The 16,587-nt window shown below is 56.7% G+C and overlaps 1 protein-coding gene and 1 long non-coding RNA gene across 6 annotated transcripts; one reads left to right on the top strand and one right to left on the bottom strand.

The window, feature by feature from the left end:
• Positions 1 to 1,242: 1,242 nt before the first annotated feature.
• AMPD2 (adenosine monophosphate deaminase 2) lies at positions 1,243 to 13,637 on the top strand. Of its 5 annotated transcripts, XM_060626431.2 has the most exons (19): positions 1,786 to 1,949; positions 2,696 to 2,927; positions 6,958 to 7,088; positions 7,324 to 7,454; positions 8,005 to 8,073; positions 8,172 to 8,283; positions 8,532 to 8,718; positions 8,954 to 9,095; positions 9,211 to 9,300; positions 9,556 to 9,685; positions 9,843 to 10,037; positions 10,125 to 10,256; positions 10,463 to 10,626; positions 10,881 to 11,007; positions 11,099 to 11,262; positions 11,521 to 11,641; positions 11,936 to 12,109; positions 12,350 to 12,460; positions 12,609 to 13,637. In XM_060626431.2, the coding sequence occupies exons 2-19, from the start codon at positions 2,837 to 2,839 to the stop codon at positions 12,816 to 12,818; spliced, it is 2,481 nt and encodes an 826-aa protein (XP_060482414.1). In that variant the 5' UTR covers positions 1,786 to 1,949; positions 2,696 to 2,836; the 3' UTR covers positions 12,819 to 13,637. The 5 variants fall into 5 exon arrangements, with proteins under 5 accessions (XP_060482411.1, XP_060482414.1, XP_078307710.1 ...); XM_060626428.3 differs by lacking the exon at positions 2,696 to 2,927 and having other exon boundaries at positions 1,243 to 1,949; XM_081796409.1 differs by lacking the exon at positions 1,786 to 1,949 and having other exon boundaries at positions 2,733 to 2,927.
• On the bottom strand, positions 1,660 to 2,689 carry LOC144617215 (uncharacterized). The gene is made up of 3 exons (XR_013557449.1): positions 2,563 to 2,689; positions 1,921 to 2,095; positions 1,660 to 1,759 (listed from the first exon to the last, which is right to left on the bottom strand). It is a non-coding gene; the product is annotated as an uncharacterized LOC144617215 (long non-coding RNA).
• Positions 13,638 to 16,587: the final 2,950 nt, after the last annotated feature.

Here is a 16,587-nt window from a genome sequence, read left to right as displayed (position 1 = left end):
TTTCCTGAAAGTGGAATTACTAGGTTAAATAATAGGAACTTTTGGAAGACTCTTGATTATGTATTACCAAATGGCTTTCAGAAAGATTATGTTGATGTTCGTGTCCAGTAGTGTATGTGTGTCCCATCTCACTACACCCTTGCGTGTATTAGGATTTTTTCCCCTTAATCTTTGCTAAGTTGATGGGTAAACATCGTTATTTCCTTTGTTTTATTGGTTTGATTGCTTCTTTGTGAGGTGAACTCCCCCACCGCCATGTTTATGGAGGCCATAGTTTTTTGAGTTTGCCCAGGGTAAGGAGGAGCAGCAGGCAGAAATCAATAGATGTGACACCAGACACACACAGATAGTAGGGTCCAGGGTCCAGAATCCAGCTTGGGGAGAGGTGGGGGAGGCAGAGTTTGGGAAGGAATTTGGCTGTAGGGGAGAACTGGGAGGAGCTGGACAAACAGCATTAATACAACTGGGTGTGGGGAACAAAGGGCTCCCACAGGTGGAGAAATAGGGAAAAGATTAATTACTGCTAATACACTTGATTATGTTTAGTGAAGTCTTAGCTCTCCCCTTTCCCCCCGTTCCCTTTAGGTAGGATTCTGTGTTACTTGGGAGTGGGGGTGCTGGCTGGGTGGGGTGTCTGCAGTTCTCCAAACATCCCAACTCCACTTCTTTCTAGGCCACCAAGAGAATCATCACCATATGAGGTTGTCAACAGGGAACTAAGGACAAGGACATAGCAATGATAAGACACAGACAATAACTGAGTAGTAACTACAGGCCAGGCACTGCTCTAAGCACTTAATTTATATTAACTCATTTATCCTAACGACCACTATACAAAGCAGGGTCTCTTACAGTCATTTTCCAGAGGAAATAGGAGCACAGAGAGTCCAGTAACTTCCCCGTCAATCACAAAGTAGGTGGAAGAGTCTGGAATTGAACCCAGGCATTCTGGCTACAGAGCCTAAGCTTTTAACCAATAAATACATAAGTAAATGTAGGAAGGAGAGCCTGGATTGCAGGACACACCCTGTTTTATCTATGCCTGCCACAAGAAAGCAGAGGACTCGGAATGAGAATGCCCAGGAATGACTTCTAAAAGTGAATGAATGGGGGTGCCTGGCTGGCTCAGTTGGTGGAGCTTGTGGCTCTTGATCTTGGGGTTGTGAGTTCGAGCCCTACCTTTGGTGTAGAGATTACTTAAAAATAAAATCTTAAAAAACAAAATGAAGGAGCCCTGAGACAATACTAGTTATCTTTTATGGGCCATCGACTTTGTGCCAGGCATCGTGCAAAGGTGCTTAACGTTTCATGCTCAGAACAACTCCCTTGAGTGCAATTACACCGCCCCATTTCACTGATGAGGAAGCTGACGCACAACGCTTGCCCAAGACCCGCCTGGCTAACTGCGGGGTGGCGGCTGCCCACGTGGCGAGGGGAAGAGGAACACGGCGGGGGCGGGGCCTGCCCGGAGGGGGCGGGGCCTCGGGCACAGAGGGGCCTGGGGCGGCTGAGACGCCCTGAGGCGCTGGCTAGGCTTCGGTGGGGTCGCACCTGTTGCGTGACTCCACCACAGTCCAGCTACGATAGTCCGATCCTGAACACCCAGAGAGTGTTGAAAGAAGCACAGACGAGTTCCGGGTCCTGCTCTCTGGGGAGCACGTGGCCTGCTCGCCTCCTGAGCAGACAGCTGGAAGTCGGGACTCCCCGGGGTCTTCGAGGCTAGTTCAGCGGCCGAGGTCCGCGGAGGTCCGTCTCCCGCCTGCGGGCAATTTTGAAAGACTGCCTTACTTCTTCCATCTCGGTGCCAGAGCCAGGGATCCTTGGAGCGATTTGGCCAGGGTCTGGGTTCAGCCCTCCTCCCCTCCCTTGCGACCCCAGCTTCCCGGTTGTGCGGACCCTGGCGGGCAGTCTCCCACATACCCCTCCGGGTTCCGGCAGTATGGCCTCAGGTGAGTGTGCCTGTGTCGGGGGGGGAGGGTCTCTGGGACAGAGAAGTACATGGCCAGGGAGACAAGAGGGTGGGGGGTCTCAGCACAGTCTGCAGACCTAGAGAAGGTGGCCGTCTCCTCCTGGGGCAGGCCTGGGAAAGCAGAACCTGAGTGCGGAAAAGACAGAAAAGTCAGAAGTCGCTGGGTCTCCTTCCCAGACCCCCCAGAGACGCCCCTGCTTCCTGGCCTCTCTGCCTTCCTAGAAGGTAGCGCCTGCCGACCAGTGGAATTTTCCCAAGACAGGCTCCTCCCTACTGGGTTGGGATTCTCTGTTCTACCCCATCCTCCCAGAGCTGGGCTACCCCTGGGGCTGGGTGTCTGACGGAGAAGAGAAAAGGGGACTGTGTCCCAGAGGGGCTGGGTTTTCACGGAGCATGCCTGCTCTGAAAGAAGTGTGTTCTGAGCTTGGAGCTGGCGCTGGATTCCTGTTTATTATGATTTTTTTCTCCCATGCTGGCTGGACCAGCTAGCCGGGACTTTGACTCCTTTGCCCCAGATCCCTGACAAGGGGCAAGGGCTCTGAAAGGGTCAGTGGAGTGCTAAGGGCTGGCCCTTCCCCATCTTGTTTGCTCACCTCCATCCCCCCAGGCCCAGCACCCATCAGTCGCGTCACTCCGGGGTCTGAGGAGGGAAGGGAAGGGATAAGAGGCGGGGATGGAGGTCCCCCTCCCCGAGGTTGCCTAGACAACATCAGAAATCGTGGCCAGGGCCTCTTCCGCCTGCGGGGCTTCTGCTTCCTGCATCAGTCACTCCCGCTGAGGGCGGGGCGGAGGAAGGGGTTGGATGTGGCAGAGCCAGGCCCAGCTGGTGCGGCTCAGACTCCCCCCGCCATCTCCGCGGCGCGAGCCATGGCATCCAACCCATCTGGCGCCGGCAGTCCCAAGGCCAAATATCCCTTTAAGAAGCTGGCCAGCTTGCAGGCCTCCTCTGCAGTACCAGGTGAGTGTGTGCTTCCTGGCCTCAGCCACTGGCTCTACCCCACCACCGCTGGCCCTGGCTACTGGTCCCATCAGAGGGGGTACCCCTTCTCCTGCGCCCTCTCTGCGGTGGTGCCCCTTGTCCTCTATCCCAGGGACGGCTGGCTTGGGAGGTGGTGCAGAGAGGGCGGTGGGGTGGAAGATGACAGGTCTCTATGTTCTATGTTGGGGGTGCTGCCCTCTGTAATGAGGAGTGGGTGCGGGTGTGGGTGCAGCAAGAGGTGTGTTTGCACACGTGTCAGCATGTGGATGTGCTTAAGACCGTTTGCATGTGGAGTGTGTGTGAATGGAGAGGGAGATGTGTGGGACTGACTGGTTTGTGGGCTGGCCACACTGCTGGCAGCTGTGGCTTCACCAGACAGTCTCAGGCTGTCCTGTGGTTAGTGCCCCTTCCTAGGACCCGAGGTCCGTATTCCCCTTCCTGGGGGTCTGATGTTAGGGCACGCTTGTTGCTACCGGGCATCCCAGGGCTGGGGGCTCAACGGTATCTGTTATTTGCTGTTTGCTCTCTCCTGGTTTGTCTTGTGAGCTTCCTCATAAGTATGGGGTGTCCTCGGGCCAGGCCTGTTTGGGGGCTTAGGCTGGGGCCACTGCCTGCCTGTGTGTGCTCCTACACCCTTTGGTTTGGCTCCTATTCTGATAGACATCTCTGCACCATTTGGAGCAGGCAGCGTGGAGTAGCTGTGCCCATCTCCCCGAGGGCTAGACTGCCTGAGTCTGTGCTTGCTGAGGGATATCTACCTGCCGTCTGCTGTCCCCAGGCTTCCTGACTAAGGAAGGACCGCCCCCATTTTGGTGACCTGGTCAAGCCAGTCTTTTCACCCCCTCCCCTCAGCAGCAGTCTGTACCTATAGCCTAATCATCCACCGCCTCTGTTTTCTTACGCCATTGAAGATCCTGACCTGAGGAGAGTAGTCCTGAGGGTCTGTGTTTTCTGTGTCCAGGTCTGTGCTATCCAGACAGTGTGTACCCTGGAGCTAGATCTGTATACCTTTGGGTGGTCACTTGGTGGGAGCATCTGATATCTATGGGTCAAAGCCTCGGACACCTCTCTGCCTATTAAGGCAGTCTTGGCAGTGAGCGAGGGGGCTCCAGGGCAGAGGGTAGATGAGGTGACAAGATCTTGGAGTTGATGGGAGCAGTCCCTTCTGGCTTTTGGTGGACTCTGCTTGTGTGCGTGTGTGTGTGTGTGTGTGTGTGTGTGTGTGTGTGTGTGTGTTGCAGTGGCACAGACTCAGGGGATGGGACTAGCAGACAGGCAGCTGGGTCTTCTAGGCCTGGCCTCAGGGAGTATATACCTCTAGTGAACCCCAGCAGCCCTGTGCAGGGGCCTGCAGCCTGGACGAATGGCTCTGGCTGCTGGAACCTGTCCTGGTGTCCCCTGCATTTCAGTGTAGATCTTGGGCCACCCTGCTAAGAGAGGAAGTTGAGATTAGGACCTTGGATTAAGCTCTTGTTGACCTGATAGAGACCAGCCCCAGAGGTCTGTAGTTGGTCTCTCCTGCAGGGGGCTAGAATGGTGAGGAGTTGTGTAGGATCAAGGTTTTGGCGCAGGCAAGAACCTTGAGCTCTGTCTTACACCCTCTGTGTGGAACAAGTGCCCATTTTTCTTTCCTCTTCCTGCTCTGCCCTCTTCCAAGTATGAGATTGTGTCTCTCCACCCGCCCCCCCCCCCCGCCCCCTGCCCCCGCCCCCGTCTCCACCCCCATCAAGTTCTGTCCTCTTTGCTACCATTCACTGCTTGGTTGTTTTGGTCTGAGCTGGGCCTCAGAACCTCTCACCCTCTCTAGTAGGTGGGAAAGTGAGAGGTGTTGGAGGGCCCCTGGAGTTCAAAATCACAGATTATGGTGTTTTACAGAACACTTGCAGAAACGTATCTCTTTGAGCCTTATGGCAGTTTGTGGCTAGGCAGGGCAGGACCCACTTATCACCCCATTATTATAGGACCTGAGGCCTCTGGGAGGCAGAGATATGCTATAAGTGGGAACAGTCAGACTCAAGTTCTCCAAATTCTAGTCCCTTATCTCCCATGCTTCTCCTGGATGGTTCGTCCCCAGTGATAAGCTTGAAACGGGGGGTTAGCAGTCTGGGCAGCTGTGAACCAGCCCCGCTGGGCAGCAGAGAAACTCAGTAACTGGTCCCTACTTGGAGTGAGTCACTTCTCTTACTGCCACCCAACTTCTCTCCCTAGAAGAGGCTTTGTTTGTCTCAAGGAACCCCATAGTCAGGGGACCCAGGGGACTGTGGGGAGCAAAACAAGGCCTCTGGGCAGATGAAGTGGCCTGGGGCTGTTGAGTTTGGAAATGAGGGCTGCTCACCCCTACCTCTCTCCCCTCCTACCGTTTGGCCAGCAGGGCCCTATCCACTCACCATCCCCAATGGTAGTGCATTTTAAGGAGGCTTGGCCTCTCTCAGCCAGACTGCCCAGCCCTTATCAGCCTACCCTGGTCCACCCCCTTGGGGGCTCCACTTTAGGCTGGGCCCTGGTACTGTAGAGGTTAAGGCCCTGTTCACTTCTCCAGTTCCTCTCATTTCCCAACTCTGATGCTCCTTTCCTTGATTTCTGGCTCCCCTGGGCTTCCCTAGCCCCCTGCTTGCTGTCATCCTAGGGTCTCCCCTGCATGTTGCTGCACTTGGTACAGCCCGTGCCGGCCCCTTGAGCTGTCCTGGGGGACTGGCTACAGCTCCACTCAGCAAACAAGCGGGCCAGGGGCACAGGGCTGTTGGCTGGAGCTGCCTGAACTCTGCAGGTAGGACCCAGGCAGGCACCCGGGAGAGCAGGGGCTGGGTCCTGGATCTGGCGCAGGCACCTCCTCTTCCCTTTGTCCAGCCTTGGGACCCTACTCTGGGGGATCATGAAGTGGGTCCACAGACTTTAAAGCATGCTACCTGGGCAGAGCCTCCAATCTGTCCCTGAGACGCGGTGGAGAGGGGAAAGGAGGCTGCTGGAAGGGAATATCCTTCAGAGCTGGCTGGGAAAGCCCAGTTGGGTGTGGAGAGCTTCCTGGTGGGGAGGGTGGGGCTGGTGAGCCCAAGGAGGGTCCTTCGGGGTTGGCTGGGAGCTCAGGCAGCCCCTGTAGACTAGCAGCTTCAAGGCCTTTAGTGCCAGCCTCCTGGTGGTACAGCTGAGGAGTTCTGTCCTCCATGTGGAGAGGCCCTGGCTTCTGACACTCCCTTCCCCAGGCCCTCCCTGGGGCCTCCGGCCCAGATCCTGGGGCCTCCGAGTGGCGCAGACTGTTTGTGGCAGCTCCCTTTGGAGGGGCAGCCAGCAGTGGGAGGGGCGGGCCGGGGCCAGGCCACATCTTGGCAGCCTTGGGGTCCTGGGGGAGAAGGCAGGCCACTGGGGAGGAGGTAGGGTTACTGCTGCCAACCAGGTCCTCCACTTCCTCTCCTCCTCTTCCCTTAGGGTCTGGTCTCCAGTTCAGAGCTAAGTGGCAGCTGTGACTTGCCTGGGCTGTGTAGGTCTGGGTTATCAGGTGCAGGCCCTGGTTTCTTGAGGAGGATTGCTGAGGCCAGGGGCAGGTCTGCTCCTGGCCTGGCCGGCCTGGAAGCTGTGGGCTGGGGATTGCTAGCGTGACCACCGGGTCCTTAATGAGCACCGTGTGTGTGTGTGTGTGTGTGTGTGTGTGTGTGTGTGTGTGTGTGTGTGTACGTGTGTGTGTACGTGTGCCTGCCTGCGCGGGGTCTCCTGCTTACCGAGGCAGTGGTTTCTATCTTATTCCTGGAGTGAGGGAATCCACTTGCTCTAGGGGCAGACTCAGGACCCCCACTCCTGAGCCTGGAATGCGTGAGGGGCCCTGTGCTAGATTGTGAGGGTGAGGTCCTTTGGGAGCCACACGCAGGCCCATTCCTCAGTCTCTGAGGGGGGACTGCCCACTTTCCAAGCCCTGGCCTCTCTCTGGGGCAGGCCTGGGGCCTGTGGGGACCCAGCGCTTCTAGAGCGCACAGGCCCTGCCCTCCACCCTTTGACCCTGGCATCACTGTCTCCACAGAGGCTCGGGGTGGGCTGGGGGCCCCTCCGCTGCAGTCTGCCCGATCCCTGCCAGGCCCTGCCCCCTGCCTCAAGCACTTCCCACTCGACCTACGCACGTCTATGGATGACAAATGCAAGGAGATTGCCGAGGTATCGCCTGACACCTCACCCTGTGTCCCTCCACCGCTGTCCCCATGCCCTGTCTCTGCTCCCCACACCCCTCCATCTCAGCTGTCCCCTTACTTCACGCTTGGCTGTGCCCTGATCCCTAGCCTCTCCCAGGTACCTCCAGCTCCTGCTGCCCTTACCCCATCCCTAGACTCGGCAAGTGAGGGCCCAGCAGCTGAGGGCTAGGACACACTGACCCTTCCTTCCCTCCCACCAGGAGCTGTTCAGCCGCTCCCTGGCTGAGAGCGAGCTCCGTAGTGCCCCGTACGAGTTCCCTGAGGAGAGCCCCATTGAGCAGCTGGAGGAGCGGAGGCAGCGCCTGGAGAGGCAGATCAGCCAGGATGTCAAGTAAGCCCCCAGCCCCAGCTATGGCAGCTATGGGTTGGACCAGGCACAGTCAGCTGCAGGGGTGGGGGGGTGGGGCACAGCCTGGCAGCCACTGTTGTAGGGGGACACAGCCAGGTAGCAGTAGGAGAGGGCACAGCCTGACAGCTGTAGGGTTGGGGGTAGGGGGCACAGGGTAATCTGCCCAGTGTCCCTCCGTCTCTACTGGGACACTTTCAGAGCCCTGTCTCTGTCCCTCTCCCATCCTGTCCCTCTCTCTGGGGCCCACTAGGGAGCAGCATAGAGCAGCGGTCTGAAACACAGGCTTTGGAGTTAGGCTGTTGAATTCTGGTTCTGTCTTCTACCCACCAGAGTGGCCTAGAACACGCTGCTCAACTTCTGGGTGTGCTTTCTCATATCTAATGCGGGCAAGCCAGCACCCACAGTGCAGGGTTCTACAGCCCCACGAGGCCATGAGGAACAACATGTGCACGGCAGCCAGCACGGTTTGCGGACCTGGGAACAAGGGCTGTCTCTTGTCATCTGCCTGACCTCTTGCCCTTCTCACTTCTAGGCTGGAGCCAGATATCCTGCTTCGGGCCAAGCAAGATTTCCTGAAGACAGACAGTGAATCAGACTTCCAGTGAGGAGGGCAGAGGGGCACAGGGGATGTGGGGGTGTGGGGCTGGGGCCTGTCCCGCCGCTGGCTCCAGCCCCCTCCCTTCTACTCTCCCCCTGTAGGCTCTTCAAGGAGCAGAGCGAGGGGCAAGGTGACCGGGGCCTGCGGGACCGAGACGTGGTGCTAGAGCGGGAATTTCAGCGGGTCACCATCTCCGGCGAGGAGAAGTGTGGGGTCAGTGTGGTCAGGGCCTTGGGTCTCACTCCCCTCAATTCCACGGTGTTCCATTGGCCGGCTCCCCCAGCTTGGGAACTGGGTGGGCCTACGTGGGCATTTCTTGTTTCAAAAGCTGGAGGGGCAGAGGGTCTGGCTGTTAGCTAGTTGATGTGCTGTTTCTAGGGTCAAGGCCTTGGGGAAGAGGCGAGGGTGGGCCTGGTGTGGGTCTGAGACCAAGGAGAGTGACCCCATGTCCTTGTCTCCAGGTGCCATTCACAGACCTGCTGGATGCAGCCAAGAGTGTGGTGCGGGCACTTTTTATCCGGGAGAAGTACATGGCCCTGTCACTGCAGAGTTTTTGCCCTACCACCCGGCGGTATCTGCAGCAGCTGGCTGAGAAGCCTCTGGAGACACGGACCTATGAGCAGGGCCCTGACACCCCTGTGTCTGCTGGTGGGACCCCCATTCATGCCCTACTCTAAGTGCCCTGGTGTCCCAGGCTCCCTGAGCCTGGTGCCTAGAAACCTCCACCCTGCCTGCTTCTTCCCACCCAGGCTCATTCCAGCCTCTCCGTACATGGTGGGTGGAGGCAGGGGCAGGAGCTCTCGCCCTCTATGGAGCCTCTGGGCTGGGCAGTGGGTGGCCAGGAGGAGCCCTGGCCCTGACTCCACCCTCCCTATCCCTGTAGATGCCCCGGTGCACCCCCCTGCGCTGGAGCAGCACCCATATGAGCACTGTGAGCCGAGCACCATGCCTGGGGACCTGGGTTTGGGTCTGCGCATGGTGCAGGGCGTGGTGCACGTCTACACCCGCAGGGAACCTGATGATCAGTAAGCCGGTGTGGGGAGTGCTGGGGCGGGGGGAGCTGTGTGGGGGCTGCATTGGCTTAGGGGGTTCCATGGGGCACGACGTGCTCTTCTCACCTAAGCTCTCACTATGTGTCAGTTGCTCAGAGATGGAGCTGCCGTACCCTGACCTGCAGGAATTTGTGGCAGATGTCAACGTGCTCATGGCCCTGATTATCAATGGCCCCATGTGAGTCCCTGCCTGTCCCGGACATTTGGCTCCCTTCCCAGCCTGGACTCTCCAGCCTCAGCCCTGCCCCAGTCACCTGCCACCATCTCTCACCCCTTCTCAGTCACTGAGTCCTAGACTTTCCCTCTGTCTTTGCCCCCTGGGCAGTCTCAGTCCTGCACCCTCCCACCCCCTCCCTCTCTGCCTCCTTACCCAGGCCCTCCCCAGGTGCCTCTTCGTGTCCTAGAGCCCCTGCCGTGTTCTCTTCCTGCCCAGAAAGTCCTTCTGCTACCGTCGGCTACAGTACCTGAGCTCCAAGTTCCAGATGCACGTGCTGCTCAACGAGATGAAGGAGCTGGCCGCCCAGAAGAAGGTTCCACACCGAGACTTCTACAACATCCGCAAGGTGGGCCCCCACACCATGTCCGGTCCTGCACCCCTGCCTGGCCTCCCTTGCAGGGCCTGGACCCCCTGCCCAGCATTCCTTGTGCAGAGTCCTCTCCTAGCCCAAGCCCCAGGCTCTCTTGGCCTCCAGGGAACCCAGCAGCCCCGTTCCACCCCAGGTGGACACGCACATCCACGCCTCGTCCTGCATGAACCAGAAGCACCTGCTGCGCTTTATCAAACGGGCGATGAAGTGGCACCTGGAGGAGATCGTGCACGTGGAGCAGGGCCGCGAGCAGACGCTGCGGGAGGTCTTTGAGAGCATGAATCTCACTGCCTATGACCTGAGTGTGGACACGCTGGACATGCACGCGGTCTGTCCTGGTGGCACAGGGGCGGGGGGGCCGGGTCAGTATGTGAACCAGGGGCAGGGGTGACCTGGGCCTGCCTGTTTTCCCCAGGACAGAAACACCTTCCATCGCTTTGACAAGTTCAATGCCAAATACAACCCCATTGGGGAGTCTGTCCTCCGAGAGATCTTCATCAAAACCGACAACAGGGTCTCTGGAAAGTACTTTGCCCACATTATCAAGGTGAGGAGGAGTGGCTGCCAGGGCCCATGTGCAGGGGCAGCAGCCTTGAGCAGCCCTTCCCCAGACCGCGGGAGTCTGGTGTCAGGGAGGCAGGTGAGGAAGGTGGGTAAGAGGCATGAAGACGTGTGACGGAGCACACATGGTGGGTGCAGAGACAGGGACGGTGGGAGCCTGAGTGTGATGGTTGCCCCATGTGTGTCTCTCAGGAGGTGATGTCAGACCTGGAGGAGAGCAAATACCAGAACGCGGAGCTGCGACTCTCCATCTATGGGCGCTCAAGGGACGAGTGGGACAAGCTGGCCTGTTGGGCCGTGAAGCACAAAGTACACTCCCCCAACGTGCGCTGGCTCGTGCAAGTGCCCCGCCTCTTGTGAGTGGCCCTTGGAGTGGGAGGGAGCGTGGGGGCCAGAGTTCCAGGGGCCAGGGCCTACCTCCTGCCCGCCGGGGATGGCTGACCCCCCCGTCCCAGCCAAGCCCTCTGAGTAGAAGAGGAACTGCCCGGTTCCACTCATGGTCTGTCCAGCCTGGCCCACCCAGTGTGGTTCAAAAGTGCTTCTTTGATTTCGGGCCAAGCTCTGGTGCCTACTGACCTGCACGTCCTGTGTGCGTACGTCCCGCCTGCAGTGACGTGTACCGTACCAAGGGCCAGCTGGCCAACTTCCAAGAGATGCTGGAGAACATCTTCCTGCCACTGTTTGAGGCCACTGTGCACCCTGCCAGCCACCCCGAGCTGCACCTCTTCTTGGAGCACGTGAGGGGGCGGCACAGGGCGGGGTGTGGGGAGGGTGGCTGGCCTCAGGTGCGGCTGTAGCTCTGGGCCTGACCCTGGGGTCCTGTGCCAGGTGGATGGCTTTGACAGTGTGGATGATGAGTCTAAGCCCGAGAATCACGTCTTCAACCTGGAGAGTCCTCTCCCCGAGGCTTGGGTGGAGGAGGACAATCCACCCTATGCCTACTACCTGTACTACACCTTTGCCAACATGGCCATGCTGAACCACCTGCGCAGGTGCGTGCTCCACTAGGGTAGGGTCTCTACTCCCCCCACTGTCTCTCCCGCTGCCCTGGCCTGGGGCCACCAGAGCCCTGACCCTCCTCCTGCCCCAACTCCTGGACCCACTGCGTTCTTTCTACGCCCTCAGGGCTCCATGGCTCAGCTCTCAGAGCCAAGAATCTGCCCCTGGCCCCTTGTCCCAGACCCACACGGTCACTGGGTGGGGGCTCAGGGGCCCAGGCTCGGGAGCTGACACTATCTTTATGCCCCCAGGCAGAGGGGCTTCCACACATTTGTGCTGAGGCCGCACTGTGGGGAAGCCGGGCCCATCCACCACCTGGTGTCGGCCTTCATGCTGGCGGAGAACATCTCTCACGGGCTGCTTCTGCGTAAGGTCAGGGTGTGCACCTGCAGCCACCCCTCCCAATTGCTCACCTTCCTTTCAACCCTTTGGGCCTCATCAGCAGCTTATCTTCCTTCCCACCAAACCCTCAGTTTGCACTCTGCCTCACCCCAGCCTCCACAGGGAGGCCCCAGCTTGGATTTTGGCCATAAATGATTCTTTGTACATGAGACTGAGCCCGGACTCCCCCATCTCCTCTTCCTGTGGCCTGTGCCCTCCAGAACCGGGTATCCTCCCCAGCCCTGAGGCCTTCTGACAGGTCCTCCCTCCCTGTTGCCTGCCCAGGCCCCAGTCCTGCAGTACCTGTATTACCTGGCCCAGATTGGCATCGCCATGTCCCCACTCAGCAATAACAGCCTCTTCCTCAGCTATCACCGGAACCCGCTGCCTGAGTACCTGTCTCGTGGTCTCATGGTCTCGCTGTCCACTGACGATCCCCTGCAGTTCCACTTCACCAAGGTCAGAATCTGGAGGGCATCCAGGCCAGCGGTGGTTCTAGGCTGCAAAGGTCCCCCCCTTCCTTCCCCCCCCCCACCGCCTGGGCCTCAGGGCTGGTGCTGCCCCCTGCTGGTGGAGTGTGCAGCATGTCATGGCAAATTCCGGGGAGAGTGGGGCGCGGGTACAGGATGAGGGTAGGGGTGGGCAGGGACTGGGTGGCAGGCCTGGGTGCACCTGTCTGAGGGAAACTGGCCTGTGCAGGAGCCACTGATGGAGGAATATAGCATCGCTACCCAGGTGTGGAAGCTCAGCTCCTGCGACATGTGTGAGCTGGCACGCAACAGTGTGCTCATGAGCGGCTTCTCCCACAAGGTACCACAGCCGCCCGCCCGGAACCTGGCAGACACCCTCTCCTCTCCTTCTCTGCATTTGGGGAGGTCCCAGGGGTGCTGGCCCTGGGATGTTTCAGGGCTGGGGCGTGGCCCCTGAAGGCCCTGCCTGATAACCGTGCCCACCGCAGGTGAAGAGCCACTGGCTGGGACCCAACTATACCAAGGAGGGCCCTGAGGGCAATGATATTCGCCGTACGAACGTGCCGGACATCCGTGTGGGCTACCGCTATGAGACCTTGTGCCAGGAGCTGGCGCTCATCACGCAGGCTGTCCAGAGTGAGACGCTGGAGACCATCCCGGAGGAGGCTGGTGTCACCACAAGCCCGGGGCCTCAGTGAGCTTGGCCCACACAGGGCCCCCTGCATCTCAGCACCTCGACCACGTTTCATTCTCAGACCCCTCCCACCCTGTTGTGTCTGCATGTGTCTGTTCTTCTTTGTTCTGTCCCGCATGTCTCCAGCCTGGATCTGTCCCTGTGCCACCTCTGTGAAAGTGGTGCCCAGAATCTGCTTTGCCCTTGTCTGGGCCTGAAGGCCTGGCTTTGCTGGCTGCCCTGCCAATGGCCCTGTCCCAGGACCCTCTGAAGCCTGGCTGTCCTGTGGGCATCTAAGTGTCCACAGGGGCTAGGGATGGTTGAGGGGGGCTGGCCCCTCTAGCCCTTGGGGTCCTGCCTGGGCAGATCTTGTCGTGTGTGTGTGTCCGGGGAGCAGTCAGGTGGGGCCCGTGCATACCTGCTGAGGGTCTGTGGAGCTCCAGCAGCTCTGTGGTGAGCACAGTTGGGCTGAACTCGGTCACAGCCCTCGCTGCCTGGACTTGGGCCTCGGAGGTGCTGGACCACCGCCTCCACCAAGTCACTGCCTAGCAGCCTTCTCCGTCCTTCCTCCGGTCTACATGCTCCTCTGGTGTCAGCTTCCTGTGCCTCTGTGGGAGGGGGCAGCTGCCCTGTGTTGTATCTGGAGCCATTGCAGCTGGAGGGTCCTGAATCTGTCACCAGCCCTGGAGGTGGTATCCCCACTGTGATCCCCAGAGTTTTGACCAGACCTGAATCCACTTGGTCCCCTGTGTTGTGTTCTGGACTGAGGTCTTTGCTGTGAAATGCAGTGTTTCATACAATCCCATCTTTCCTAGTGCATGAGAAATAAAGGTTATTTAAGTAACGAGGCAGGTGGGATGTCTATTGGGAGAGGGAGAGTCATGGTGGGGGTGGCTGAGGGTAGATCCAGGAGCACTGTGGGTAGAGGTACACAGCGAATCCTAAAGTGGGTGACTGGGCTTGGCCGATGTGTATTTGCACACGTGGAAACTGATGAAGGAAGCTGGGTGGGAGGAGAGGTCCACCAGGGACCCATCTGCTGCCCCAGGCTCTCATCCAGCCTGTCCCCCCTGAAGTAGACACTTGACCCCAGGTCTAGGGCACACCCCCGTTGTACCACTTTGAGGGGGCCAGCATCCCCTTCCACCTCCTACTTTCTCACTTCCAGCCTTTTGGGACAGCCGGGTACATGTGGGAACATGTTATTTCCAAGCAGACATGAGGCCAGTGGTTCTCGAACTTGGGACATCAACTTGTTTAAAATGCCATGTCCAGGGGTGCCTGGGTGGCTCAGTCGGTTAGGCGTCCGACTTCGGCTGAAGTCATGATCTCATAGCTCGTGAGTTCGAGCCCTGCATCGGGCTCTGTGCTGACAGCTCAGAGCCTGGAGCCTTCTTCGGATTCTGTCTCTCCCTCTCTCTCTACCCCTCCCCCGTTCACGCTCTGTCTCTCTCTTTCAAAGATAAATATTAAACATTTTTTAAAAAATAAATAAAATGCCATTTCCAGGTCCTACCCTCAGAGGTTCTGTCCGTGGGTGGGAGGTGTGGCACAGACATATGCAAGCTCCCTGGCACATTTTCTTAGAAGGGTTGGAGCAAGCCTGTGCCTTCAGAATCCAGGCTTAACCAACTTGGCTTCAGTCCATGTTCAATGCACACTCTCTGGACCACCTTCCAAGGCATAGAGGTTGCTGGAGTGTGTTGCCCAAGTAAAGGAGAAAAGTGGAATGTGCCCTGTGCTGCTCTGGGTCTTGGGTGAGTGACAGAGAAGCCTATGGATGCTGTTGCTGCCAAGTGGGGAGTGGATGGGCTTGCACTTCAGAAACAATTAGCCCTGGAACAGCGAGAGCGTGTGTAATCGAGGGCCTGGTGAGGGAGCAGGAGGCTGGCTTCCTCCCCTCCTGTTAGCTGGCTCTGCCCCAGCCCTGCCTCTCCTTTGGCAGACAGTGCATCTGCACCTCACCCGGGGCCTCTGGGCAGAAGCTCTCCTGATGCCCCTGGCTCCTGAGGGCCGTTAGCCACCAGCCTTGCTCCCAGACAAGGACAAGGGTCCATCAGTCTCTAGAAGGCGTCATTCACTAGTTCATTCTACCCATTACACATGGTAAAATCGAATGTTAGAGCAGAGTGATGAGCAAGAGACTGTACCACTGTGGCTGATTTCTGGTTCAGGAAACAGGCTCAGGAGGTGCAAGTGGTCTGTGGCAGAACCTGGATTGGAAGCTAGGGAGCTCATGGTCTAGGGCTCCCCAACCCCACACTGGGCCTCGTCTACCCAAGGAACGATGCTTTTCCATATAACAGAATCCATTCCGTTTTCTCACTGCTGGTACATTCTGAGTGTGTGCTGAGGCCTAGCCCTAAGAATACTACCAATTTATTAAAAAAAAAAAAAAAAATTTTTTTTTTAAATGTTTACTTACTATTTTGAGAGAGAGAGACAGACACAGAGTGCAAGAAGGGGAGGGTCAGAGAGAGAGGGAGACATAGAATCCAAAGCAGGCTCTAGGATCTGAGCTGTCAGCACAGAGCCCAACGTGGGGCTCAACCCCACGATGGTGAGATCATGACCTGAGGTGACATCAGACGCTTAACCAACTGAGCCACTCAAGTGCCCCAAGAATACTACCAATTTAAAGAGTTTCTTAGCAACCTGTCCACTTTTTTAAAAAAATGACTTGTTTCTGGTTTTTTAGTTTCTCAGAAATTTCTCTTTTTAAACATTTACTGAGAGCAAGTAATTTTAAGACAGTAAGGCCTTAATAGTTTTTCCTATCTGTAAAAAATTTCATTTAGAGAAATTTGGAAAATCTAGAAAAATGGGAAGAAGAAAATCCATTCACAATCCACCAGTTTCTTTCTTTTTTTTTTTTTTTAATTTTTTTTTTTCAACTTTTTTTTTTTTTTTTTTTTTTTGGGACAGAGAGAGACAGAGCATGAACGGGGGAGGGGCAGAGAGAGAGGGAGACACAGAATCGGAAACAGGCTCCAGGCTCCGAGCCATCAGCCCAGAGCCTGACGCGGGGCTCGAACTCACGGACCGCGAGATCGTGACCTGGCTGAAGTCGGACGCTTAACTGACTGCGCCACCCAGGCGCCCCCAACAGTTTCAATATACAGATCATCTGTCTGTGATCTATTTATGTATTTTGAATATATATATATATATATACATATATTCCTTTAGGTTCTTTTCTAAAAAGGAATTTTTAAGTGGAGATCATAATATGTATAATTTTGTGTTCCTAAAATATTTTAATGTAAGTCCACATTTTATTAAAATATTCTTTATAAATACAGGCATACCTCAGGGATTTGGCGGGCTGGGTTCCAGACAACTATGAGGACTCGAATATCACAATAAAGTGAGTTGAATTAATTTTTGGTTTCCAAGTGCATATAGAAGTTATGTTTACACTATACTACAGTCTACTAAGTGTGCAATAGCATTATATCTAAGAAACAGACTACACACCTTAATTTAAAAATATGCTAAAAAATGTTAACCATCATCTGAGCGTTCAGCAAGGCATCACCTTTTTGCTGGTGGAGGTTCTCACCTGGATGTTGATGGCTGCTGGCTGATCAGGGTGGTGGTTGCCGAAGGCTAGGCTGGCTGTGGCAATTTCTTAAAATAAGACAACAGTGAAGTTTGCCCCGTTGGCTGACTCCTCCTTTCACAAATGATTTCTCTGTACAAGTGCTGCTCTTTGATAGCACTTTACCTACAGTGGAACTTTCAAAATTAGAGTCAATGCTCTCAAACGCTTCTACCGCTCTATCGATTAAGTT

Source organism: Panthera onca, chromosome C1, assembly GCF_046562875.1.
Source record: "Panthera onca isolate mPanOnc1 chromosome C1, mPanOnc1 haplotype 2, whole genome shotgun sequence".
Taxonomy (NCBI): domain Eukaryota; kingdom Metazoa; phylum Chordata; class Mammalia; order Carnivora; family Felidae; genus Panthera; species Panthera onca.
This window is presented reverse-complemented; position numbering and strand designations above follow the sequence as displayed.